Here is a 27,603-nt window from a genome sequence, read left to right as displayed (position 1 = left end):
CTCCATCTGCCATTCCTCTGCCGATCCACCGGTCACAGACCTCCAGACAGAACACCATTCCACCACGACCCCGTCTATGTTGCAAATCCAAATGACCAAGTCACCATGGATTTCATTCATCTTAACCTTAAGCTCTCTTACCACAAGGAATTTTATTACATGCCTTATTGAAATCCATGCATACAGCATCCACTGCTCTACCCTCAATCAAGTTCAGAAGACATGACCGACCATGGGCAAAACCATGCCGATTATCGCTAATTAGCCTGTTCTCTGCCAAATTCAATTAAATCCTATCTCGAAGATTCCTCGCCAAAAGCTTCCCCATCACTGATGTGATGCTGTATTGCTCAAAATTTCCTGGACCATAACTGATTTACCTTTTTGTACAAAGAAACAACGGTGGCTATATCTAGTCCTTACCTGTGGCTGGAAAAGATACAAAAAAAAAAGCTCAAGGCCCCTTAAATCACCTCTCCTAAATCTCTTAATTAACCCGGGATCGATTTCATCAGGTCCTGCAGATTTATCTACATTAATTCACTTCAAGAAACCGATAACCGTGCAAACTACCCGATGCAAGATCACAGGCCAAAACTCTCTCTTGACAGATACTGCCTGAGCTAATGAGCATTTTCAATATTGTTTCATATTTCCTGCATCTACAGCTGCCTGAGCTAATGAGCATTTTCAATATTGTTTCATATTTCCTGCATCTACAGCTTGCTTTTTGATGAGATCTTCCTCCATTCTCACACCTCCTCCCTTGGATAAAACCCAGGCTTCTGCCATAGCTCAGCATGCGTCTTTAGTAGCCTATGTCAAAGTGCTGACATTGCTGCATTCAAAGAATGGCAAGTAAGGTTTACATCTACCTCAATGCCCATTTATAAAGTGTTCAGATTTAGGACCAGTTGTAAAAACAAAATTACACAGAAAATATTTCAATGTATTGTAAATTTCCATTAAAACACTAAAAAATAATCTAAATTAAAAACAGTCACCATTGCTAACATTAATAGCTAATATTTCTCATTCAGCTCTGCTTATGCCAATTTAAATCTGGCACAGGCTCAAAGTGAGCTTGCGAGCCTTCACTGTACTATTAGACTACCTAAGCAGTCTACAAGGGGAGAACAAGTCAGGGGATTGCCAAAACCCACCAGGTGGAAGATGCCACGACTGGCTCAGGCAGATATCAGCCGTGAAAAATCAAGATTTAAACAGGATTAAGTTCCAGCATTAGCATTGGTGCCAGGGTTGAAGATCTATTCCATTATTGAAAGGCAATGTAATCTCAAGTAGCTATATAGCTTACACTTACATCTTTTTAATAATGCTCATGACAAAAAAGGAATGTCAACCAGTTGACTTTAGCAAATTAGGCACGAAATGCTGGAGTAACTCAGGGGTCAGACAGCATCCCTTGAGATGATGGACAGGTGATGTTTTGGGTTGGGACCCTTCTTCAGACTGAAAGTCCCAACCCAAAACGTCACCCAAGCCTGAAGAAGGGTCCTTACCCGAAAATTCACCAATCCATTTTATCCAGTGATGCTGTCCGACCCGCTGGGTTACTCTAGCATTTTGTGTCTATCTTTGGTATAAACCAGCACCTGCAGTTCCTTGTTATAACATATTAGCAAATTAGGGTTCAGTGAAATTCAGGGTGCTTTCATCTATGTGACAAAATCCACGTGCAAGTAACAGGAAGCATATTTAAAGTACTAATCTGATATCACAATATAGTATATCAAGTCCCTCAAATAAAGAATTGATTTTTATTGTTTTATTAAAGACACAACAGTACAGGACAAGAACAGGCCCATAGGCCCACAATGTCTGTGTTGAACATGATGCCAAGACCATCACGTAATCCATTCCCCTCTATTCCCTGCATATCCACATGTCATCTATGAATCTCTCTTTTAGAGAAAGCTGCTGTTAAAGCAGGCTGGTCTCATTTGGACAAGGTTTCAAAGCAATATCAAATCTATGCAATTCAATTGGATAGCAGTTCTCTTGGATAGCTGTGTTCCTTCAAATCTTATAAATTTGGATCCTATAAATGCGGAAGGAAAAAGTGAAAACTAAGCCATTTAGTTTCCCCAAAACTTTCAAAGGAATACACTGCACCATAAACAAATGTTGAAAAGTGCTTGATGAGGATGGCAACATCTCAATAAAATTTGCAAATGCAAGATTACACCAGTTCAGAATAACTGTTCATTATTAAGTATTGAGTATAGGAGCAGGGAGGGTTCTACTGCAGTTGTACAGGGTCTTGGTGAGACCACACCTGGAGTATTGCTTGCAGTTTTGGTCTCCAAATCTGAGGAAGGAAATTATTGCCATAGAGGGAGTGGAGAAGGTTCACCAGACTGATTCCTGGGATGTCAGGACTGTCTTATGAAGAAAGACTGGATAGACTTGGTTTATACTCTCTAGAATTTAGGAGATTGAGAGGTTGATCTTATAGAAACTTACAAAATTCTTAAGGGGTTGGACAGGCTAGATGCAGGAAGATTGTTCCCGATGTTGGGGAAGTCCAGGACAAGGGGTCACAGCTTAAGGATAAGGGGGAAATCCTTTAAAACCGAGATGAGGAGAACTTTTTTCACACACAGAGAGTGGTGAATCTCTGGAACTCTCTGCCACAGAGGGTAGTTGAGGCCAGTTCATTGGCTATATTTAAGAGGGAGTTAGATGTGGCCCTTGTGGCCAAGGGGATCAGAGGGTATGGAGAGAAGGCAGGTACAGGATACTGAGTTGGATGATCAGCCATGATCATATTGAATGGCGGTGCAGGCTCGAAGGGCCGAATGGTCTACTCCTGCACCTAATTTCTACGTTTCTATGGTTCCATTATGTTCTCAAGAGTAATTGGGGATGGACAATAAATGCTGCATTTGCCAGCAATACCTAGATCCTGAAAAATTAATAATGTGCTGTATGAATTCTTAGATTCCATCTACTTAAATACATTTCCTATTCTAACATTACCATCAAGCTATAGAAATCAACTCAAGCTCAATGTGCAATAGCCATACCAGAAGTTACATCAGGCATATCTAAAAGTAAGTTCCCAACCTGGTGATGCTGCAACACAAGAGTACACATACTCTAAACAGGAATAAAAACAAAAACAGGCTGCAGAGTACACAGATCACATACAGAAGTTGGCGAATAAATGACAGCAACTGTGAAGTGTTTGGGGGGGGGTCAAATAAAGAGAAAATATACAGGGGGTTTTAGCTACAGGCAGAAGTTTAGCAGACTTGGATTGTTTTCTCTGAAACACCAGAGATTGCATGATGATCTGATAGAAGAATATAAAATGATGACAGGCCTTGACAGAATAGACAGCCAGAACTTTTTTCTCCAGGAAAAAATTAATACTAGAGGGCAAAGCTTTAAGGTGGGCAGGGCAAAGTTTAAAGGAGATGCGTGGAGCAAGTTTTTATTTTACACCATGTACATGGTGCGCACTGCTGAGGCGGATATGACTTAAGAGGCTTTTTGATAAGCATATGGATATATTTGGCACAGACATAGTGGTCAGAAGAGTCTGTCCTTGAGTTTATCTGCTCTATGTTGTTTGCAAGTATTCAGAAGACATGTCAAACCAACTGCATAACCACAAAGTCCTGCCTCATTTTGTTGGGAGGGGTGGTAGAGAATTAAAACTAATACAAGGGGCAGTGATTTGAAGAATCCCATCTTCAACAATATCAAAGCACAGGATGTAAACAAAACTATTTCAGCTGCAAATACCAAAGGGATGATCCAACTTTGTATCCTTGAAATCCTCATTGAGACAATCCACATGACTTCAAGAAACAGCTGAGCACTGAATGCAGCAAAAATTACAGGAGATACAAGGGGGGGGGAGGAGGGAAGAAGAAAGGAGAAAGGAAGAGGAGGAGCCCGAGGGCTTGGGCAGTTTGCACCCTAGCGGCATAAACATTTACTTCTCCAATTTCCGGTCGCCCTTGCTGTCTCCTCCCCTTCTCAGCTCTCCCTCAGCCCTCGGGCTCCTCCTCTTCCTTTCTCCTTACTTCTTCCCTTCTCCCTTCTCCCACCCACCCCCCCCCCCCCCCCCCCCCCCCCCCCCCCCCACCCCACCCTACATCAGTCTGAAGAAGGGTTTTGGCCCAAAACATTGCCTATTTCCTTCGCTCCATAGATGCTGCTGCACCCACTGAGTTTCTCCGGCACTTTTGTCTACCTACAAAGATGATTGTAGTTGGCAATCACACAACCCTGCGGGAATTCCAGAGCATTTCTGTCTGTTCCAAATGACCTACTATCATTCACTCATAAATGCAAAGTTCAATCCCACTCAACTCACAAAATAAAGCAGTTCACACCTACATGCAGTAAGTAACATTTAGGCATGGTCTTATAAGTGGCTAGTAACATTCATGCAGTGCTACCTATCTGCCTTCAACACGGTATTAGCATTGCCAAATCCCTCAGCAATTTCTGGGAGTCACACTGACCAAGAAAATCAACTTGACCAGCCAGAATTTGTGGATACCAGAAATGTTAAGTGACTGACATTCCCAAATACCATTACAATTCCACCAGATACATGACAGGATAGAATACTCCCCATTTAACTGCACAAGTGCTGCTCCAACAATCAAGTGCTCAAGATCAAAAGGATATAGTAGCCTGCTTCACAGCTTCCCCATCCTTTTCCCAAAATATCGTTCCCCACCCCATTCCCAAAATATTAAATCTCTCCACAAGAAGGCTGCAGTGTGTGTACTGTTCACAGAATCTACTTTTGTTACGTGGTTGCTACATAATTACACTTCCCAAAAAACACATCAACAAATAAGGACAAGAGCTTGAAATACAAGGGAAGAATAACTTCCCCATGTCCCTTCAAAGTCACACACAATCCATCCTTAGAAATAGCATGTTCCTCCATTGCTGACCCAAATCCCAAAATTCTGGACCTAAATCTTTCTTACTCAACCGTATTTCTTACTCAACAGTACCACTGGAGCATCTTGACCAGAAAGATTGCAGTAGATCAACAACTTATGAAAAGCCAAAAACATGGGTGGCTTTCCCCAAAGAGAAACAACAATGCAACAATACATACTGGAGAATGTCCTTGCGCTACAAAACAGTTGATGTTTAAATTAAGGCAAATTGCATTATGAATGGCTCATCATTTAATATATAGATTCCAAACATGCTTGCTAAGTAAAATGTTAACTCCATATCTACTGCCTCAGGCCTCTTAAGAATTCTCTACGGTTCAGTGAACAAACTGGGATATATTATACTCAATTCCCTGACAGTTTGTTGAAACCCCAGCTCAAATTCCCCTGGCAGCTCACTCTCCAGTTTCCCAATATAGGTCCTCTCAGCTTACAGAGTGTTTACATATGAGCCAGTGCATGGGAAAATGACAGCATGGATTTGCCGGTATCTTCTGCCATGTGGGAACTCAGTTCACAGCCGTATTTCTAACTTGCAAATTGTTCGGGTTACGAACAATTCTCAGGAACAGAACTTTGCCACAACTCAGGGAGGACATTTATGAAAAACACTGTTTTACTCCTATTTTCCTCTGTGAACCAACTGTCAATCCATCTCAATATTATCAATTTTGTTTAGAAAATAACTTTCAATACCAAACCGTACAAGAAATTTCAAAAGGCATCTCATCAACATTTAGCCTTTATTTAATCTTAATTGAAGCCTGAAAAAACACCACGCAACATTTCATAAACCCATTTCAACTCTGCTCAATCCTGTTATTTATTGGTCCAATTGAAGAGTGGAGAAAATAGAGAGGCTTTGAAAAAACATTTATATATTTTTACAGTTAAGGTATTAAAGGTATCTCAACAAAGTAGGAGGCAAAATAGAATAACTTTACACAACTTTTACTGGAGGATAATAAAGCTAATAAAAACCTTGTGGAGCTGCATTTTTATTATTTAAAAGAACTGACTGCAGACAGTAGATGCGTTAACTTTCATATTCCAATATTCACTAGAGATATGACTCCAAAAGATATGAAAGCCAATAACAATGTATTTTTTCAAAAAAGTAATGAGTGGGATACAAACAATCCATAGATTGAATTAATCCAATATCTGTCATTGGGAAAATGATCACTTGTAAAGGAAGGTAATAGGGAGATATGGAACCCATGAAAGCAAATAGGATCAGCATAGATCCCAGGAGGCCGCATGCTTGTGACACTTTACGAGGCTGAGTGCAACGGAAGACTCGGCAGATCGCGGCTTCGGGGTGGGGGGTGGGGCCCGCCAAACTCAAGGTCCGACAGATCGTGGAATAAGTTTGGAATACACTAAGAAATAATCAATTCTTGAATATGTTTTATGCACTGATGAATAAAATTAATACTCTTGCCCTGAGGGGTTTTCAATTCTCCAAACATCTTTTATATTTGCACCATTTATATATGAATTTAATTATTCAGACAACTTGGATTTTGTTTTCTTTTGAGTTCTCCGCTCTCCGCCCGCTCCTCATCCGCCGGCATGGCCAGCCGCCTTGCACATGCGCACTGTCACGGCCTGAACATCCTCCCCCTGCACACGCGCACAACCACGGCCAGCGCATCATCGGCCACATGCGCACTGCCGCAACATTTCTCCCTCCCTTTGAATTGTGGGAGATCTGGCCGCCATTGCTGTCCGGTCGCTGCGTTGCCGCGACACCTGAAAACCAACGCAGAATCACTCCCTGGAGCTGGAGTAATTCACTGGAGTAACTCTTGCTTCTTGGTTTCCTGGTCCTCCAAAAATATTACAAATGGAATTTAAACTGGAGTGCACTCTCCACCAACAAACTGAAAAATAACAGCCTATTGTACTTTAACTGTTTATTTATTGTGTATATATATATGGTCTATGGTATATAGACACACTGAACTTTTATCTGCTGTTCTGTATTATGTTTACATATTCTGTTGTGCTGCAGCAAGCAAGAATTTCATTGTCCTATCTGGGACACATGACAATAAAACACTCTTGACTTGGACTTAAGCAAAAAAGGATTCTTGGGTAAAAAGAGATATCTTAAATTTAGTTGGGTCTGGTTGGGTAACTATGGTAGGGTGAAGACTATTCCATGCTTTAATTGTGCAGGGGAAGTCCATGGAGCAGCCAGCATCTCTGGATAGAAGAAATTGACGTTTCGGGTAGAGGCCCTTCTTTAGATTTCCTCTGGTTTTAGTGGTTTTAGTTTAATTTAAAGATACAGCGTGGAAACAGGCCCTTCGGCCCACCGAGTCCATGCCGACCACCGATCACCCGTACACTAGCTCTATCCCACCCGTACACTAGTTCTATCCCACACATTAGCGACGCTAGTCAAGAGTGTTTTATTCTCTCATGTCCCAGTTATAACAATGAAACCTTACTTGCAGTAGCACACCAGAATATGTAAACATAGTACTCTGTAAACAATGTTATAAACGAGGAAACAAAACAGTGTATATTTATATGTGAATATATAACTATAAATATATTGTGTGTGTGTGTGTGCGCGCAATATATACCCACATACACAATTTCCCTCGTGGGATTAATAAAGTTCTATCCTATAGTATCGTGTGTGTAGGAAGGAACTGCAGATGCTGTTTTAACTGAAGATAGACACAAAAAGCTGAAGTAACTCAACAGGTCAGGCAGAATCTCTGGACAAAAGGAAAATATTATGTTTTGGGTTGGGTCTGAAAAAGGTTCCTGCACACCTTTGGAATGTGGAAGGAAACAAGAGCACCCGGAGAAAACCCATACGATCAAAGGGAAAAGGAGCAAACTCCAGACAATCAGCACCCATATTCAGGATCAATTCCGGGTCACTGGCACTTTTAGGCAGCAACATTATGGTCAATGTACTGCCCCATAGTCTTGAACTGAATTAAAACATACAGTAGCTGTCACTTAGAGATTTAAGACTGAAAATTGATAGTTTCTTGTTTTTAGTAACCAAAGTTATCAACGTATAATTTTTTGTGTGTTGGAAAACAAAATATAGTGGCACAGCTGGTGGACTTGCTGCCTCACACGCCAGAGATCTGTGTTCGATCCTGTCCTCGGGCATTGTCTGTGTTAAATTTGCACATTCTCCCTGCAAGCGTGCGGGTTTCCTCCCACATCCCAAAGACGCAATGGCTTTGTAGATTAACTTGTCTGTGCAGGGAGTGGGTGAGGAAAGTGGGATAACAGAACTTGTGTGAATGGGTAGACAAAAATGCTAGAGAAATTCAGTGGATGAGCCAGCATCTAGGGAGCGAAGGATATAGGCGACGTTTTGGGTCGAGACCCTACTTCAGACTGATGTGAGGGCGGGCGGGGAAAAGAAAGGAAGAGGCGGAGACAGTGGGTTGAGGGAGAGCTGGGAAGGGGAGGGGAAGGGGAGGAGAAAGCAGGGACTACCTGAAAGTGGAGAAGTCAATGTTCATACCGCTGGGGGTGTAAACTACCCAAGCAAAATTATGAGGTGCTACTCCTCCAATTTACGGTGGGCCTCACTCTGGCCATGGAGGAGGCCCAGGACAGAAAGGTCGGATTCAGAATGGGAGGGGGAGTTGAAGTGCTGAGCCACCAGGAGATCAGGTTGGTTATTGCGAACTGAGTGGAGGTGTTGTGCGAAGCGATTGCCAAGCCTGCACTTAATCTCACCGAGGTTGATCATACTCTGAATAATCCAACCACATTCTTGTTTGGAAGAGGAAAGAAATAATATAAATTGCATTAATTGCAACGTGTAAAAATAGTTGAGATACTGTACATACTATATTATAATTTTGCTGCATGTCATTGTGTTATATCATGTCTTTATTGGTTAATATGGCCTTTTAAAAAAATGGCCTTTTTAAAAAGAAATCTGACAATGTGCACTTTAGCCACATGTGAATTTTTTTCTATTACAAATTTCAAATTGTGGAGTATAGAGGCAAATAAATGAACGATGGGTCTTTGTCCTAAACATAATGGAGGGAACTGTATCTGTCCTGGACAGGACAAGTTTGGAGGGATATTGGCCAGATGTGGATAAATTGGGTTGGTTCTACATTGTTTGGCATGGATGTTGGGCCAAAGGCCCATTTCCGTGCCGCATGACTATGACTGTTTGTTCTGAAGCAGGTCTGAAACAAAGGATTCCTCCATGGACAATAATATGTGACCACCAAGTCTTTGAAAATATTTAGTTAAAGGTTTCCATTTCTGATTGTTTTTTCACCACATAGCATAGTTCAAACTTATGAAGATAACCTATTCACACCCTCTTCTGAAATATAAAAGATCAATAACCTTGCATGGAAATTTGGAAGTGAAATTATGCACTATCAAGATGAACTATTACCAGGACTATTGTCTTCTGCCTGTTCAATGAACAAATTCCCAATTTTTTTTGGGGCATAATAATGAAAATAACCACAAACACTATTCCCCAGCAGATAGTAAAATACCTTTTCAAAATGAACCTGTCTACAGAATAATGCGAAAATTGCATTTTTAAACAAGAGTGTCAACCTCAATCAGTTCAGATTACGTCCAAAGAAATGACATTTTCAGGATTTAAAAAAAAATGAATCAGAAGTATAATGGCTATTAATAGGCGAGTCCAGAGCCAGTTCCTCTGGAATATCATAATTTTACTGTATTTAAAATCAACTTGCATGTTCTATGCAATGCTATTATTGTACAATAGATTGAGGGGAAATGACTTGAAACAGACTAAGCAAAGGTTCAAAGGTACAGATGAAGAATGTCAGCAGAAGAGACTGCAGATGCTGGAATCCTGAGCAAACAAAAACTGCTGGAGGAACTGAGCAAGTCAGACAGCATCTATGAAGAGTAATATACATTTATGGCAAATTACTTATTGAAACTCTTGAAGAAGGACCCCGACCCAAAACGTCATCTGTCCATTTCTCTCCATAGATGCTGCCTGTAGTAGCCATTTAGCTTAACTCTACCTTCACTATCGAGGACTAAATCCTTGAGACATTGCGAAAACTGTCACTACACTGCCTGACCCTCCGAGTTCCTACAAGAGTTTGTTTCATTGCTCTATTTTAATGTCAATATTGCTCTAATATTGATCAACAGCACTCCACCTAATAGACCTTAGTAAAAGCTATTTTACACTGATCGCACTTGTACACTATTTCAGTTATTGTAAACAATTTACTCATACAAAGAGCAACTATCAGTTCTAATTGTACTCTGTGGCCTGTCTTGATATTCAGTCATATAATATGGAAACAGGCCCTTCAGCAACTTGCCCACGCCATGCCACATCTGCACTAGCCCAATCTGCCTATGTTTTAGCCCATATCCTTCTAAACCTATCCATGTTACTGTCTAAGAGGCCCAATCCATGTTACTGTCTAGGAGGCCCAGTGAGCCACAACTACATTCATTTAAACAACAGATCTAAGGCTCTTCAGTGGCTCCATCAATAAACAAAAGATAGTGAACATAAGTGGCAGAACTGCTAAAGAGTGCAGTGGCACAAAGAGAAAAACATGGCTGTCTTGCATCAAGAAATGCGAACGAATTGCAGTAGACAAGAACAGTAACTGTTATCTCTCTGGATTCAATGGGTTTTTTAATTCAAGCCAGGATCAGATTTCATCAGACACAAATTCATTCATTGGCAACCCAAACTAGTTGCTTGGGTGGGATGCTATCGGGAAGTTACACTTGTGAAATACACATGTTATGCAACTCCAACAACACATACAAGAATCTCGTTAAACATGGTTCTTGGCACTCCAGCTTTTCAACCTATTGTGCAAATATTATTTACTTAGAATGTAAGGAAAACAATTTTAAGTTAACAACCAGAGATATTTTTCCCCCAGAAAAATTAAGTCTCTAACAGCACAGAAGTCAGTTTGCAGGTCGTGATCTGCAGAGATATTACTCCTGCTAATAACCGTTAACATGTAACATTAAGTTAATATTCACAGGTTCCTTTTAAAGCAAAAAAAAATGATAAAGAAATAATTCTGGTATTATTTACATTAAGTTACTAAAAAAAGATAGGGCTTAAGTTCAACTTCCAAACATAACTCCTCCAATATCCAGCACTCTACACAATCTTTTATTGTCATATTTTCTAATATGGCAAGATTTTTTTTGGTTTACAATGAATGCTCTGTATCTCCATTGGATATAAGAGATATAGACAATAGAACAGCACAAACCTTTCCACATTCAAGTAGAATCCAGCTTTGGCAAATATTTTTTTCAACCACTGCAGCACAAGTGTTTGCCCAAGCCATTTCAGCCATACCAAAACACATCAGGTAAAATCAATTATCAGAACTACAATAGGAGGCTCATGCTTCAGTAGTACTCATTTTCTTCTACAAGGCACATTTACATTCAGTTTGCACGTACTTTTCAGTTGAAAATTCGCCTCCGTCAGCTTTTTCTTCCACTGGTCGTTCAAAGCGCCTTTCACGAGGTTGTGGTCTTCTATCTGGTCTCCTGTCAACAGGTTTCCCTTCAACTTGGGGGTGCTGCTGCTCAGGTTTCCTGCCAACTCTCCTGACGCCTAAAATACAAGTTTGCAATGATAAGTCTTCCAATAACCAGTTGCAGTAAAAGTGATTAATTCCATTGGATAAGATATCTGACATAATGCCACATCTGAATCTCAAAACATTGCAATATCCTCTGAAGCAACATAACGTTGGGAATATTAACTATTTGACAGGAAAAACAAGAAATATTTTTCAAATATCAGGTTGCTAGTAAAGGCTGTAGAGGGATTTGGTTATGTTAGTTAGTTCATAAAACAGAAAGTTAACATGCTGTTAAAGTTAACAATTCAAAAGACTTAAATAATTATCCTTCATTATAAGGGGACTGGAGTACAAGACAACAGTCTGATGCATTTAATCATGGTTTTGGTAAAAACATATATTTGAGATTAATGCCTTCTTTTGTCTCCACAACCAATGAAGATATATTTGCTAACAAGACAGGGCGACATCAACACACTAGACTGTTTCTCAGATGAAAATTAGACGATGATAGCTGCAAATTCATTAGAGCTCAGAATGAGAGATTTCATTGAGACAACATACACGCCCAGAAGAGGGATTATAGTTTTGCTGCGAAAGAGCAGCTGACAACCAGGGAAAGACCTAGTGACGGCCTGGAAAGACTGCTGACCGGAGGGAATAGACCCCACAGGGGCTGGCATGGGCTAGCTCCTCATGCCAGCAGGATCCATCGCTAATCAGCGTTTTGGATCCACCCTTTTATTGCTACGGAAGGAATCGACTATGAACATTACAACTAGCACAGTAATTGACAGAGCAGCAGCAACGACAGGACATAAGCTACGAAGCTGCATCTGTGGCTGGGAAAAGATAACATCAGAGAAGGGTCTCAAGATCGACCAGGGCAGGAACAAATGTCTGAGAGAGCTTGGTGAGGGGCCTTGCATTGACCATTACTTTCTAAGAGGTAGGCCAAATCAGTCGAGTGAAGCCCAGTGGCAGGTTAACCACCACAGTCCACAGGGTATCAGCCCCCCAGGCGAAGCTCAACCAAGTACTGTCCCACCAACGGAGATGAGTCCAGAGCCCAACCAGCCAGTCAGCAGTAGAGAGGAAGATGGAAGGAAAAAAGCCGAATGGAGCAGTCACAGGCTGTGGCTGAAGAGAAAAGATCCTGTCTGGTCGGCCACGTGACCATCTAGAGGCTAACCATAAGACACACACCCAGGTCTGATCTCCCTGCGGTGGGCCTGCCTCGACTGAGTGTGTCTTGTGATAAAAGGCCGAAACACTCAGTGACGTTGAGGCACACAATTGCAAATGTGTCTGATTGGTAACAAAATCACCTAGTGGTCATCCCCAAGAATACCAAATGTCAATTGTAGTGAAAAACGTTAGGGGATTGTAACATCCAGTCCTACTAATCAATCTTTAGTCAAGTTTTAGCCATTGGTGACACTTCACTGAGTGGATTGTAATCTTTAGAATCTTCTAGTTCAGTGAATTGTTGAGCATGTTTAAGATTTAGGTCAATATTTATATATCAATGAATATGGGCAAAACAAATTGGAACAAACAGGATCAGTCACGATAATGAATGAGGGCTCCATTTGGACATTGAACATTGCTACTATTATCTACTATAATATAAAACTCTGATCTTGGATGTGGATGTATTTATTTGTGTGTGTGTCATGTTTGTCTGTGATTCACATCTCCTCGAAAACAGACAATTCTGTGAATTTTTTACATATTCCAGTAGACATTTACCTCATGATCTCAAAAATCGCCTCATCTGAAAATTTGATTCATTATTTCCTGAGTTTTTAAAACTAAAATTGTTCACCAATCCGAGATCTTTTTAATCTAATGAGCTGAACGATGTCACAATGGCTCTGCTCCTCACGGCCAGCTTCGCAGGTTTCAACGCGCAGCCTGCTGGGCATTGTTTTCCACGAGCTGCGAGTTACGCAACACCCCCTCCCCCTCCCAGCGTGACTCGCACTCGGCCGGACATCCGCAGCTCCCCGAGCGTGCGTGTGTGTTGGTGGTCGTTAGTGTGTGTGGGAGGGGACGGGACCCAACAGGTCTAGTATATCCTAAATACAAGTTTTAACAGAACTGATTTTGGTCGGTTAAAACTAAAAATTACAAGAGTAGTAACATTTTGGCTTCAGACCTTTCTTCAGACTGATTGTGGGTGACGGGGGTCAGACTACTGCACCCGCTGTTCAAGATGTGGCCTCCTGTACATCAGTTAGACCAAGCGTAGATTCGGCGACACTCTGGCAATGGAGGAGGCCCAGGACCGGACGGTCTGTATGGAAATGGGAGTTAAAATGGTCAGCAATCGGGAGATCATGTTGGCCTTGGTGGACCGAGCACAAGTGTCTGGGGAAACTGTCGCCGAATCTACGATTGGTCTAGCTGATGTACAGGAGGCCACATCTTGAACAACGGATGCAGTAGTCTGACCCCCAACCCAAAATGTCACCAATCCATGTTCTCCAGGGATGCTGCTTAACCTGCTGAGTTGCATAGGCATTTGAAAAGAGCATCACCTATCCATGTTCACCGGAGACCCTGCAAAACCCTCCAGCACTTGTGTTTTTTTTGTAAACCAGCATTTGCAGTCCCTTGTTTCTACATACCTACAAAATAAAATGCAGACTGGGTGACTGTTTTGCTGAGCATTTCTACTGAATCCTCAAGAGGGTTTTCACTCAACCAATTGTCACCAATTGTCCATCCCATACCTACCTGTATTGAGCCTCCTACAATGTTTAAAGGAAACTCAAAGCAAACTCAAGGAACAGCATGTAAACTTCCAACTTGGTTGTTCACAGGATACAAAATTCAACAATTCTGATAATCAGCCATTCTAGAATTTATCCCAAGCTGCCAGCTTACATTCTTGGTATATCTGTGTTTAAGAAGGAACTGCAGATGCTGGAGAATCGAAGGTTACACAAAAAAGCTGGAGAAACTCAGCGGGTGCAGCAGCATCTATGGAGATCTGCTGACATCTAGAGCAGCGGACGCAATAGATGAGGTTGGAAGAGATGCAGGTAAACCTCTGTCGCACCTGGAACGATTGCTTGGGAAATCTTCTTGGTATATCTCATTGGCTCCTCCAGATATTCTTTTTTTTTCCAGTTGGCAGCACAAATCCTATATCATTCAATCTTTCCCATCTACCAACCTATCAGACTTTTTTTTATTTTCTCTCGTCACCCCTTCCCTGCATCTTAAAACTTGCATCACATCCTCCCTCATTTGCATCCAGAAATGTGAAGAGAGATGGAGGCAGATTCATCTGCCCATCTACTAATTTTGGCCATTGCATTCAGTGCTCTGAATGTGGAGTCTTCTACATGGGTCAGCCCAAATGAAGACTAGGTGACCACTTTGCTGAGCATGGGCATTCTGGATCGCCCAGTTTATCATCCAATTTAATTCCCCTTCGCATTCCCACACCAATTTGTTCTCAGCCTCCTTCATTGTCTGGGTGATATGAAACACAAACTAGAGGAACAGCTTCTCATATTTCACCCGAGCAATCCACAGCATAACAGCATGAACATTAAAATATCCAATTTCAAGTAACCACATGAACATCAAATGCTCCAATTTCAGGTAACCCTTATTCCCTTTTGCTTTTTGCTCTCCTCCCATCAAACCTGGTCTTCTCACACATAATACCCCTCAGTTCCCTATCAGCCATCTCGCTACTGTCCCACAACCTACTATTCCCTTTCCCATTTAAACGATTCTGAAATAACCATTTCACCTTGAAACAAACTGGACACAAGAGTACGACCAGAAATATCATCCATCCATCTTCTCCAGAGATGCTACCTGGCCTGTTGAGTTACTCTAGCATTTTGTGTCATCTAACTGACCACAGATGCTTGCACAATTTCCAAACTTTAGTAACAAACAAATACACAAGCTGTAAATGAAGTGTAAATATCTGAAAATCTTCAGTTACATTCTATTACCTGCCCAACTGTCAGGCAACAAAATCATATATCTTGTACATCTGGCTTGCTTTTGGCACAGAACACAAACTGACACCGAGTTCTGTATATTTGAAGCCGATTGCCCAAATATGCTTTGTGACTGTTAATATTCATAAATACCTCAACCCATGGTTTCACTAACACCAATTGATTCAAAGACCCTTCCTCCCCCCCATATAACAAATATCCTTCAACTTAATTCCCAACCATTATGTAGGGCTATCTTCATCAGACTGTTGACAATGGTGACCCACCATCACCTTTATGAACAATTCAGGTTAATTAAAGGCAAAAAAGAAGATTTTTTATTGATAATTGGAGCACTTAGTTCTTCTCACAACTTTTCAGTCTGTGGCTTTGGTTAGCAAGCTACAAAAGCTTTTCAATGTACCTCGGCAATAAACGAAACTGAAACCAAACTGGCTGTAGACAGCAAAAACGTGGATTCAGATTGGTGCTGGTCAAATTGCGACATTTGTGCCTCAACTCTCAATTAATGACCAATTTTAGCAAAAGAACCCAACTATCTTCTCTTAAAATTCTACATCATCATTATCACAAAATTCATCATAAGCACGAATAGGTCACGGATTAACCACAAATCAAGTATTCTACAGTGTAGGAAAGAACTGCAGAAGCTGGTTTAAATCGAAGGTAGGCACAAAATGCTGGAGTAACTCAGCGGAATAGGCAGCATCTTTGGAGAAGGAATGGGTGACGTTTCGGGTAGAGACCCTTATTCAGACCATAGAATTATTCTATGGTGATAGATATACTTTTTGATATATTCTAAAATCCTTGCAACAGCATGATTCTGAAAGACTGGTCAAATACTTTACCTAACTGATTCAGCGGAACTTCAACAACCAAAAGGTCAACACTGACCACATCAAGGAATAAACCTATGGGTTCTACTAAAGAATACCAAGTTAAAGCAGTGCTTGCAGTGAGTGGTACCCTTTTGAATGCAGTACACACTTATACAAGTTCTTGAAATGTTAGATTTAAGCCACTTCCTTTTCAATTCAGTGGGAATAAAGCAGTATTACTGGCTCACCAGATATCCCTCCTCTCATAGTTCCAATTGGTTAATTAACAGTTTGTCAGTGGACTGAGAACTGTTATACGTTACCTACCAATCTACAGGTGTTCCTAAGGCATAGCACATTCTCATATTGTAGTTATTTAAATAAAATTACATTTAAATATTCAGATTTCTTCTAAGGGCTTACTAGGGAGCAACATTTGTGTGCAGACAGAAAATGTTGCCATGGTTCACAAAATAATATTATGCAACAGTTTACAGAGAGAGCTAACATTTTAGTACGAGAAAAAATAGCAAATGCAGAAATAGGAAAATAGTAATAGTAGATAGATGGTGCTTTTGGCTGACAAGATGGTATAGTTAGGATGGGTTTAGATTCCTGGATATAGAACAAATATTAAACGTTGGATGGGATGAACACAGCTTATTTAAACATTTAAAAACCTCCAAGCCTTGATGAAGCATACCCCTGCAACAAGGTTGGATATTGCAAATACTCAGTGGTGACAGTAGAGATGCTAAAGGATTATCCATTGAGGGGAAGAATAAACTTTAATTTAGAAAGACAGAAATTGGAGACAACATGAATGTTTTCATCAGATTATAGGGAGATTTGCAGAAGGCAGTGTGTTTGATGCAACATTATTGAAGAAATTTCATAATGAAGGATCTATGGCAGCGTGGTAAAATAGATCCAGTACTGGCAGATTGGCTGGAAATAAGGGGTGATGATTGGTAGAAACAAAAAACTGCAGATGCTGGTTTACAAAAAGACACAAAATATTGGAGGAACTCAGCAGGTCAGGCAGCATCTCTGGAGAACATGGAGACCACCAAATCCGAGTATTCAAATTTCATAATTTCCTCACTTGGATATACAAGTGTTAACATTTTCAAATACCTATGCAAAAGCGCAAGTCCCTTCAGCGTGAATTTCAACAGTTCACGGTCAACTTCTTGTTTATTAAAAATGTGTATGTCATGTCATTTCAGATTGCTTTAAGTTCCCAAGAACATGGTTCATTTGCTGTCTAACGGTCATGCTTCCACCACAACACATCTTCAAATTCCCTCAGTATCCAAAAATCTATGAATTTCAATCTCACAATAGAGAAATTCATTATCCTGGAGGTCGAAAATGTCAAAGATTTACAAGTCATGGGTGAAGACATTTCTAACCTTGTCCCAAATAGTCAAGTTTATTTTTCAGCTATGCCCTTTTGTTTTAGATTTTTCACTGAAGAAATACAGTCTCTTGACAACTACTTGGACAATCTTCTAAATTCCCATAAGTATACACCAATGGTTCAACGTAATTAAAGACCTGCAGCAATTCTTTCAGCAGCTCATCACAATATTTTCAAAGATAGACACAAAATGCTAGAGTAACTTAGCAGGAAAGGCAGCATCTCTGGATAGGATTGGGTGAAGTTTCGGGTCGAGACATTCTTTATATCCAGAGCTTCTGCCCGTCTCACTGAGTTACTCCAGGATTTTGTGTCCATCTTCGGCTTAAACCAGCATCTGCAGTTCCTTCCAACACAATCTTCTCTAAGGTCATTAACACAGGTTTTGTCAACAACAGGGATCCCAAAACTTTTAATTTACCTTCCTAATCAATTGTTATAACTGCAGTCACTTGGTATCACTTAGGATATAACCAAGAAATGTCAGCCTTGTCATCAATGTACATTTCCCAAGAGAGAATAACAGTCCAAGCACTCAAATGAATTTGACTGAATATAAACCTCGAGGAAGGACACAGCAAAAGTCCCAATTCACCATGTGGCTATTTTACTTGTTATCTGCCATTCACAAGTATTTTTTGCCACTTCAAAAGTTAGTGATATAAACTGTTTCATACCGAAGTACATTTTTAGCAGCACCTGCAAGAGAATGAATGCCTCTTTTGCCAACTCTTCTAAAACTGTTTCACGGTATAAAGGAGTCATACTTAATAAATTTACTAGTAGGAAAGAACTGCAGATGCTGGTTTCAATCGAAGGTAGACACAAAATGCTAGAGTAACTCAGCGGGACGGGCAGCATCTCTGGAGAGAAGGAATGGCTGACGTTTTAGGTCGAGACTTCTTCTTCATCCATTCCTTCTCTCCAGCGATGCTCCTTGTCCTGGCTGAGTTACTCCAGCATTTTGTGTCTACCTTCTAATAATTTACTAGCCTAGTTTCACTAAGGAATTTCAGCATTTAAATGTTTTATGTATGTAGGCATATTTGTTGCAATCACGTAATTGCTTAACAATGTTTTAAATGTACTGGTTTACCAGGTGATAGAGCCTACATGCACACTTTATACAATTCATTCCTCAATGCAGCTCGTAGAGAAACATTTCACAAAAATTTGACATGTCTATTTTTGAGAGCTGATGTGCCAGAATGAGCCAATAATTCTTGGATTTTTCAGTAGATCCTTGGGATTGGGGAATTGTGGTGATTTGGGAGTAAACCTCCAAGGCCAGGTTTTCAGCATTTTCCAGACCAATTTTCCAGTATTCTTCATTCATCTACTTGACTGTGTGCTCCTTGCTGCATTAAAGCTCCAAGTTATTGGGCTAATTTTAAGACTGCATCGTGTAATAATGGCCGTTCAAACATAGGAACTTTCAATTATATTGCAAGTGCACTAACCTTAACTATAGTGGGACAACCTGACACTGAAGGGACATTTGTAGATTTAAAGAGGCGGGGTGAAATCTAAGATTAAAGTACATTGCATTCTAGAGAGGGAGTTGAAAACATGGTTGCTTAAACAAGATGGTGGCCGTCACTTTGAAGTTCCTATATTGGAAGGGAGATTTGTATCCTTTATTGTGAAGTACAAGCACATTTTATGTCAAAACCCGAATATCCTTTCTTTCCAAATTAATTATGTTCTGACTACCACACCTCACCCACGTGCTCCTTTCAGTTTCAAACTTTACAAACTTTTGTACTAACTGAACCTAAATTATTCTGTCAGTTAATTGTTTCAACAAACTATTACACCCCAATTAAAACAACTAAAGTATGTCGAAGTAGTAACATCACGAACTGCTGCAGCGAAACCGTGTTTGTGTCGTGAAGCTGCAAGGTATGGAGAGGGGAATCAGATCGTTTATACTACTTTAATCAGCTCTCGGACCTGCTGCAGAGGGCAACGAAGAAAGCCGAAAAAATACTGCAAAGTTTTTGACTTATCGTTTTACAAATTCACGGAGTCCTGCCCAAAGTTTGAGCATTCGCCTGTAAACCTGCAGTCGAGACCAAACGTGCTGGACAACTGGAAAGGCGGAATTCCAGACCATTACAGTCGTACGCCCCTACCCCACCCTCAGCGGGCCAGTGGCTGGGAGCGACCCCGCCGGCTCGGTGCGCGATGCAAGTGGGCAGCTCCCCACGCTTCCCGACACGAGGCCGGCTGACATTTGCCATGAGCGGGGCCCAGCCCAAGGCCTGCGAAATCCCGCCTCAAGTGACGAACGCGATAAGAACAGCGCCGCAGAGCTTCCACTACCTTCTTTCCTCAAGGTCACAGGCGCTTGAGACTCTGGTTTACTGTCGTTGGATGTAACGGGCACCTTCCTATCTTTCTGCGACTCCTTCTTGGGCTGCAGCTTAGAGGCAGCCGTCTTTGGGTCTTTCTCCTTCTTGTCTTTCTTGATCTCGGCCTCTTTTAAAATCTCGAATGGGTCGGATTCATCATCAAAGAGTTGGTCGAACCGGTTGGTCACGACGCAGCCGAAGCCTTCCTGTAAATTCCCGGGCATGATGGGCCCCCGAAGCGGTGGATTCAGCTCGGATGCTGCGAGGCTGCAGAAACCGATCGAATTCGCCTAAAATGGCCGGTTAGAGACAGTCTTCTTGCTCGCGCTGCATGACGGGCCGCGCCATCCGGGCGACGGCCGGCACCCCGCGCCGCAGCGTCCGTCGGGAGATGTAGTCCGTGGGCTGGTCGCCTGCATCGTGCTCTCCCTGACAGCACCACAAACCCCAGTGTGCACCGCCTTGTTGTTGCAAAGCCACGCAGATACGCGATGGCTAGTTAACTATGCACATTGTATCTCTACAATTTTAGTTTGTCACTATCACGCTGCATGACCTGTGGATTTGCACTTGCCAAGGTCTGGAATTTTCAGACGCGCCTGCTAAGACCTTGCAAGGCTGGTGGTGAGGGGAGACACACCCTATCAAGTCCTTCTTGCAGAGCCAGTATCAGCACCGTGAATGCAGGCTTCGAGGTAATTGCAATGGGAATGAGATTGCCACTTGCAATCGTTTGTCAAGATCTGGAAATAAAACGTAATCTTTATTGTAGTTCATCCAAAACAACTGACCCTATGTTCTGCAGGCTATTTCCAAGACCCTAAGCCAAGGGTTCGCAACCTGGGGCAACCCTCCTTCTAACCCCGACTCTGGTTGCGGTAGGATGATTCAGTTGCCTGATAACAGATGGGAAGAAAACTGCCCCGGAATATGGTGGTGTGTGTTTCACACTTCTATAGCTTTTGCCTGATGGGAGAGAGGAAAGAGGGAGTGGCCAGGGTGCGACTCGTCCACGATGATGTTGCTGGCCTTGCCGAGGCAGCGTGAGATGTAAATTGAGTCAATAGAAGGGAGGTTGGTTTATGTGATGGTCTGGGCTACGTCCACAATTCGCTGCAAGTTCTTGTGATCTTTCTTGCGTCATTAAAGCATTCTAATACTTACATTGCAGTCATTTGTTTTCCCATTCCAAAGATATGTCCTAAGTTCATATAGTGTGGAGCGAAACTAAAATTTGAAATTTTGGTACAGTATACTCGCCATCTTGTCCTTGGAACATCACTTTTTTTAAAAACTTGAATTTGACTCTTAAATCCACACTTGTTATATTAAGTTTCTATTTCTTCTGTCGGTTCAGACATAATCTTCAAGTTCATACTGATAATTATTTTGTTACAAAGGAATGAAATAAGACATTTATCTATGGCTGGTTTATTAAAATTTTGAATATATTTGTAACTAATTGGTAATTTGGTTTTGAAATAATAGAATACAGAGTTCTTAGCAATGGGGCCAATCTCCACAACATGTACTTGGAGTCCAATATTTTTCCCATATCACATGCGGCCTAAAATGGCCATAGCACTTACCATCGCCTGCCTGGGGCTTCGACATCGGGAGAGAAATGGTGCAGGGGAGAGAAAATACTTTGCCTTCCATCACAGTGAGGAGGAGATTCACTGATGGATGTTTCTGTAAATTGAATTGCGTGTATGTCTTGTAGGAATTGTCTTTGTTTGTATGGCTGTGGAAACAGAGTTTCGTTTGAGCCTCACTGAGGTTCAAATGACATGTAATAAATATTGTATTGTAATTGTCACTTGGCAAGAAGTCACTTGCTGCAAATAACCAACAACTATTGAGATGTTGGCTAGATGGCACTTAGGAAAGCTCTTCTGGTGAAGCTCTTCTAATAAACCCAGATGCTCGGTAGCACTGTAAACTGTCCTCGAGACTGCAGAAGGATTAACGATCACCCAACCCCCTTTGGAAACTTCCTTTGCATGGGAAGTGTGTAGATACATGTGTTAATTATCTGTCTAGGTATAGACTCCGTGCTGAAGGACTAATCAAAGTCCAGAGTGCAGTATACTCTCAGCTGGCTATGCACTGCACAAAGGACCTCTGGGGAATGGGGTCTTGGTTTAGGATTTTATCTAATGGCAGCATTTCCATTCTTGTATATTTCCCTAGTTTTGTATTGAGAAACTTCATTTTTTTTTATTGTTGAGCCTTTTATTCTCAAACCAAATGGAAATGCTTCTAACTTGGGCAAGAGAGCTACTAATTGGGCCAAAGCTGATGCAGCACAGAATTGGACAAAGGGATCATTTAATTAAAGGGCGACAGCTTACCTGCATACCCTATTTAGGGACAACCTTGGTCATCATTATTATAGCCATTATTATTATAACAGTGCGGCCAGCTGCAGGGCTGAAGACAGCAGGATTAATGTTTCCTCATACTTAACCCTCCTAACCCCGACTGTCCTTTGGTCCACAATGAAGTTACACTTGCTTGAGTTCATCTTAAACTACTTGGGTGGGAAATCTTACTGTATATATGGTGGCAAGGAGTGACCCCTCATGATGCTGAGGTTGTCCAGTATGCAGACGCTTGCCCAAATTGCAATACCCACATTACTGAACTCACTTAAAAGGAATCTTTCAGAAATTTCCGGATGGTGGGTATTGTTCCGCCATGCCAAAGGCCTGTTTTATCCCTTATAAATTTCATTATATGCATGTAGCTCATATGTTCCAGAACAATATCAGTGCCTATCCCATCACACTCAGCAGCTACTCTCTAATTTACCATTATGCTCCAAATGTAGCTACAGTGCAGACTCTCATGGAATTAAGGTTTCTTGTCTATTGCATGGCTACTGCAAGTGAAGGCAATGCGCTCTTCATTAAATGAAATAAAAAATAACTGCAGATGCTGGAAATCTGAGATGAAAACAAAAAATACCGAACCTTTCAGATGAAATGTTAACTCTAATTCTCTTTCCACAGATGCTGTATGATTTGTTACGTATTTTCAACACTGTCTGTTTTCATCTCACCCCCTTCATCCACTGGTCTCTGGCAAGGTAAATGAAATATGGTTGTCTCTCTTTGAACAGAGGATAACTGTGGAAAACAGGTTATGAGAAGTTACAGATATATTGGCTGCAGCCCAGAGAGGCGAAGCAAAATGGTCGTCTGGACAACCACGGACAACTTGGCCTTAGCCAACTCTGCGACTGCAGCAGATGGCAGACTTTAACAAAACTATTTTAGTAAATTTTAGTATGAATGCGCAGGAAGGTTTGGTTCATATAGCAAATGAACACTGATGCTGGAGTAACTGGAGTCTGAAGAAGGGTCTCAACCCAAAACACCGCCTATTCCTTTTCTCCATAGATGCTGCCAGACTCGTTGAGTCACCCCAGCAGTTTTGTGTCTATCTTCAGTGTAAACCAGCATCTGCAGTTCCCTTCTACACATGCTGACAAATAAACACCATTGACTCATTTAGTTTCTGGTAGGAGATTTCCTCATTGAAAATGCGGAGTGAACATAATCACCTGCTGGGAGCCTTTCTCTTTCAATAAATTCTGTTTTCCCTCATTCACACAGTCGTGTAACCTCTGCTCATTCCCAAAACCATGCTTTAATGCTGGTGAAATGCTTGGGAGCAACTGGACTGTGCAGAATCTTTGAATCAAGTCAAGACTGTTTTATTGTCATATTAGGACAATGAAATTCTTACTTGCTGCAGCGCAACAGAATATGTACACATAGTACATAACGGGAGAAGAAAAAAAATTCAGCGCGTGTATACACATGCACACATACTCAATAAATAACAATTATAGTGCAATAATAATAATATTCTGTTGCAGTTCAGAGCTTATTTGTTGTCGTGTTTAATAGCCTGATGGCTGCAGGGAGGAAGCTGAACCTGGACGTTACAGTCTCAGGCTCCTGTACCTTCTTCCTGATGGCAATGGTGAAATGAGTGTGTGGCCAGGATGATGTGGGTCTTTGATGATGTTGGCTGCCTTTTTGAGGCAGCGACTTCGATAGATCCCTGGGATGGTGGGGAGGTCAAAGACAGTGATGGACCGGGCAGTGATCACAACTTTTTTGCAGTCTTTTCCGCTCCTGGACGTTCAAGTTGCCGAACCAGGCCACGATGTAACCAGTCAGTATGCTCTCTACTGTGCACCTGTAGAATCCATTATCAAGGAATCGGTAACAAAGTGTTTAGAAAATCTATGCAGGTTTGAAAGGAAATTTTTATGTAATAAATCTGTTATAGTTTTTTAAAAACTGAATAAAGATATCCAATGGATGTAGTGTCTTTGGAATGTGCGGAGTTTGTACATTCTCCCTGTCACTGTGGGTTTTCTCTGGGTGCTCCGGTTTCCTCCCACATTTCAAAGACGTATAGGATTGTAGGCTAATTGGCTTTGTAAATTGTCCTTAGTCAGTGTGCAGGATAGCGCAAGTGTACAGGGTGATCATTGATCGGCACAGACTCGGTGGGCCAAAGTGCTAGTTTCCACGCTGTATTTCTAATGTCTAAAGTAAAGTCTAAAAAACAGAACCCATACAAATGAAAATCTCACTAAAGGGCAGGGGTTAAATTTCCCATCAGTTGTCATAGATCCATCAGTGGGAACAAATTTGCTATGGGATAAACCCGTTTTCAACAGCAGAACATTGTCAATTTTAAATTAAAATGGAAAAAGTTAAAAACACCCAGCAGGTCAGCAGCATCTGTGGCTAGAGAAACTAAGCTAATGTCCTTCCATTTGCTAGGGCACTGCCTTATTCACCTCTACCCCTTTGTGGACATTGGACTTTGTCTATGGAAGTGATGTGTTGTAATGCTGAGAACTATATCCTGCACTGTGTATTTTCCCGTTTGCTCTACCTATTGTACTTGTGTTTGTCTTGATGATATCTTCTATATATCTATATTACTAAAACTCTGTTCTTGACCAGATTTGGCGATCTGTGCTGCGATTTCCGAGAGAACGCCACCACCTTATGGGGTAAAAGGAGCAAATTAATAATATTAATATAATATCAAGGGGGGTAATTAGCGGGGGGGGGGGGGGGGGGACGGGTTTGCACTTGGTCTAGTATATATATATCTATCTATCTATCTATTATTATTATATAAAAGTCTGTGGCTGCCGCCTGCCGTCCGTCCGACTGCCGGCTGCCTTTCTGCCTTTTGATTCGTTCCATCGTGTGATGTCACAATGCCCAATACTCGCAGATGTCCAATCGGAATGGATCCATTTACATGGACGGTGCTCCTTCCTATCAGCTTCCAACACACTTCAAAACAAAGTTGCAAGACAGGAACACTCTGAACTTTTCACCTCAATGGGATATCACAGCAAGTGCTTCAACAGGAGGGGGAGGGCCAATTGGTATTGCAATTGGAACTGCTGCAGCAGGCAGGGGAGGTGCAATTGGATTTTTTTTTTAATCCACTGCTGAGGGAGGCAGGGGAGTGCTGGAATCTTACATTTGGGAACGGCTTCAGTTCCGTTGGAGGAAACGAGTGCATGGTGGAATATTGGGGGATCACACCATTGGGGGAGCAGACCCAACGGGTCTGCACTTGGTCTAGTATATTACTAAAAGTCTGTTCTTGACCCGTTTTGGCCATCTGTGCTGCGTTTTCCGTGAGAACGCCGCCACCTACGGCCGTCATTTTTGGCCACCTTGCTCAGAGCCCCCCTCCGCCGCACGTGTTCCGAGGATTTTTCCCATCGATTAAAAATGACAGGGATATTAATGTTTTTACAAAATTCCCCATTCTCTCTGGTGGCGGCAGGGAGGAGGGACTATAAAACCAGGAAGTGGTGTGCTAAGATGGAGGAAGGCAGAGGGTCACGTTTCTCTGAGCTGTGAATAACACTGAACACATGTCTACTCAAATGTAAGTGCCCTTAGTGATTCTAAAATGCTTGCAGAATGTGTCTATTGGTTCTAAAGCTTGCAAAAAATGTCTCTATTGGTTCTAAAGCTTGCAAAAAAAACGTCTATTGGTTCTAAAGCTTGCAAAAAAATGTCTATTGGTTCTAAAGCTTGCAGAAAAATGTCTATTGGTTCTAAAGCTTGCAGAAAAATGCTTGGTTCTAAAGCTTGCAAAAAAATGTCTATTGGTTCTAAAGCTTGCAAAAAAATGTCTATTGGTTCTAAAGCTTGCAAAAGGTGTCTATTGGTTCTAAAGCTTGCAAAAGGCTGTCTCTATTGGTTCTAAAGCTTGCAAAAAAATGTCTATTGGTTCTAAAATGGTTCATACTAGCACTCCAGAAAACGCCCCCTCCCCTACTTGGCTTGGGTGTGTCTTGAAATTTAAACGCACTACTTACTGCAAATGGTGGCATGAAGTTGAAAGGCACTACTTACAGTAAATGGTGGCTTGGGAGCTTTGGCTTGAAGTTGAAAGGCACTACTTACTGCAAATGGTGGCTTGGGAGCTTTGGCTTGAAGTTGAAAGGCACTATTACCTCGAATGGTGGCTTGGTTGCTTTGGCTTGAAGTTGAAAGGCACTAATTACTGCAAATGGTGGCTTGGTTGCTTTGACTTGAAGTTGAAAGGCACTACTTACTGCAAATGATGGCTTGGGTGTGGCTTGAAGTTGAAAGGCACTACTTACTGCAAATGGTGGCTTGGGTGTGGCTTGAAGTTGAAAGGCACTACTTACTGCAGATGGTGGCTTGGGTGCAATGGCTTGAAGTTGAAAGGCACTACTTACTGCAAATTGTGGCTTGAAGTTGAAAGGCACTACTTACTGCAAATGGTGGCTTGGGTGCTTTGGATTTAAGTTGAAAGGCGCTACTTACTGCAAATTGTAGCTTGGGTGCTTTGGCATTAAGTTGAAAGGCACTACTTACTGCAAATGGTGGTTTGGTTTGCTTTGGCTTGAAAGGCACTACTTACTGCAAATGGTGGCTTGGGTGCTTTGGCTTGAAGTTGTAAGGCACTACTTACTGCAAATGGTGGCTTGGGAGCTTTGAAGTTGAAAGGCACTACTTCCTGCAAATGATGGCTTGGGTGTGGCTTGAAGTTGAAAGACACCACTTACTGCAAATGGTGGCATGAACCACTTACTGCAAATGGTGGCATGAAGTTGAAAGGCACTACTTACTGCAAATGGTGGCTTGGGAGCTTTGACTTGAAGTTGAAAGGCACTAATTACTGCAAATGGTGGCTTGGGTGCTTTGGTATTGGGTTAAGTTGAAAGGCGCTACTTACTGCGAATGGTGGCTTGGTAGCTTTGGTTTGAAGTTGAAAGGCACTACTTACTGCAAATTGTAGCTTGGGTGCTTTGGCTTGAAGTTGAAAGGCACTACTTACTGCAAATGGTGGCTTGGGAGCTTTGACTTGAAGTTGAAAGGCACCTCTTACTGCTAATGGTGGCTTGGGTGTGGTTTGAAGTTGAAAGCCACTACTT

General features: G+C 41.7%; 2 protein-coding genes across 3 annotated transcripts in view; one reads left to right on the top strand and one right to left on the bottom strand.

Annotated features, from left to right (window-relative positions):
- LOC129701015 (plasminogen activator inhibitor 1 RNA-binding protein-like) overlaps positions 1-20,479 on the bottom strand; it is a 44,921-nt gene extending 24,442 nt beyond the window's left edge. For both annotated transcript variants that reach the window (XM_055641918.1, XM_055641919.1), the window contains exons 1-2: positions 20,107-20,479; positions 11,418-11,574 (exon numbers count right to left, since the gene is read on the bottom strand). In XM_055641918.1, coding sequence (XP_055497893.1) covers positions 11,418-11,574; positions 20,107-20,359 — 410 coding nt within the window. In that variant the 5' untranslated portion in view covers positions 20,360-20,479. The remainder of the gene's footprint in view (positions 1-11,417; positions 11,575-20,106) is intronic.
- Positions 20,480-20,627: 148 nt separating this feature from the next.
- The window catches only part of LOC129701016 (growth arrest and DNA damage-inducible protein GADD45 alpha-like), a 44,123-nt gene continuing 37,147 nt past the window's right edge, over positions 20,628-27,603 (top strand). The window contains exons 1-2 of the mRNA XM_055641920.1: positions 20,628-20,830; positions 23,150-23,226. Of these exons, the coding sequence (XP_055497895.1) occupies positions 20,687-20,830; positions 23,150-23,226 (221 nt within the window). The 5' untranslated portion in view covers positions 20,628-20,686. The remainder of the gene's footprint in view (positions 20,831-23,149; positions 23,227-27,603) is intronic.

This window comes from Leucoraja erinacea, chromosome 10, assembly GCF_028641065.1.
Source record: "Leucoraja erinacea ecotype New England chromosome 10, Leri_hhj_1, whole genome shotgun sequence".
Lineage (NCBI taxonomy): Eukaryota > Metazoa > Chordata > Chondrichthyes > Rajiformes > Rajidae > Leucoraja > Leucoraja erinaceus.
Note: the sequence above shows the minus strand (reverse complement) of the source record. Positions and strands in the feature narration are given on the sequence as shown.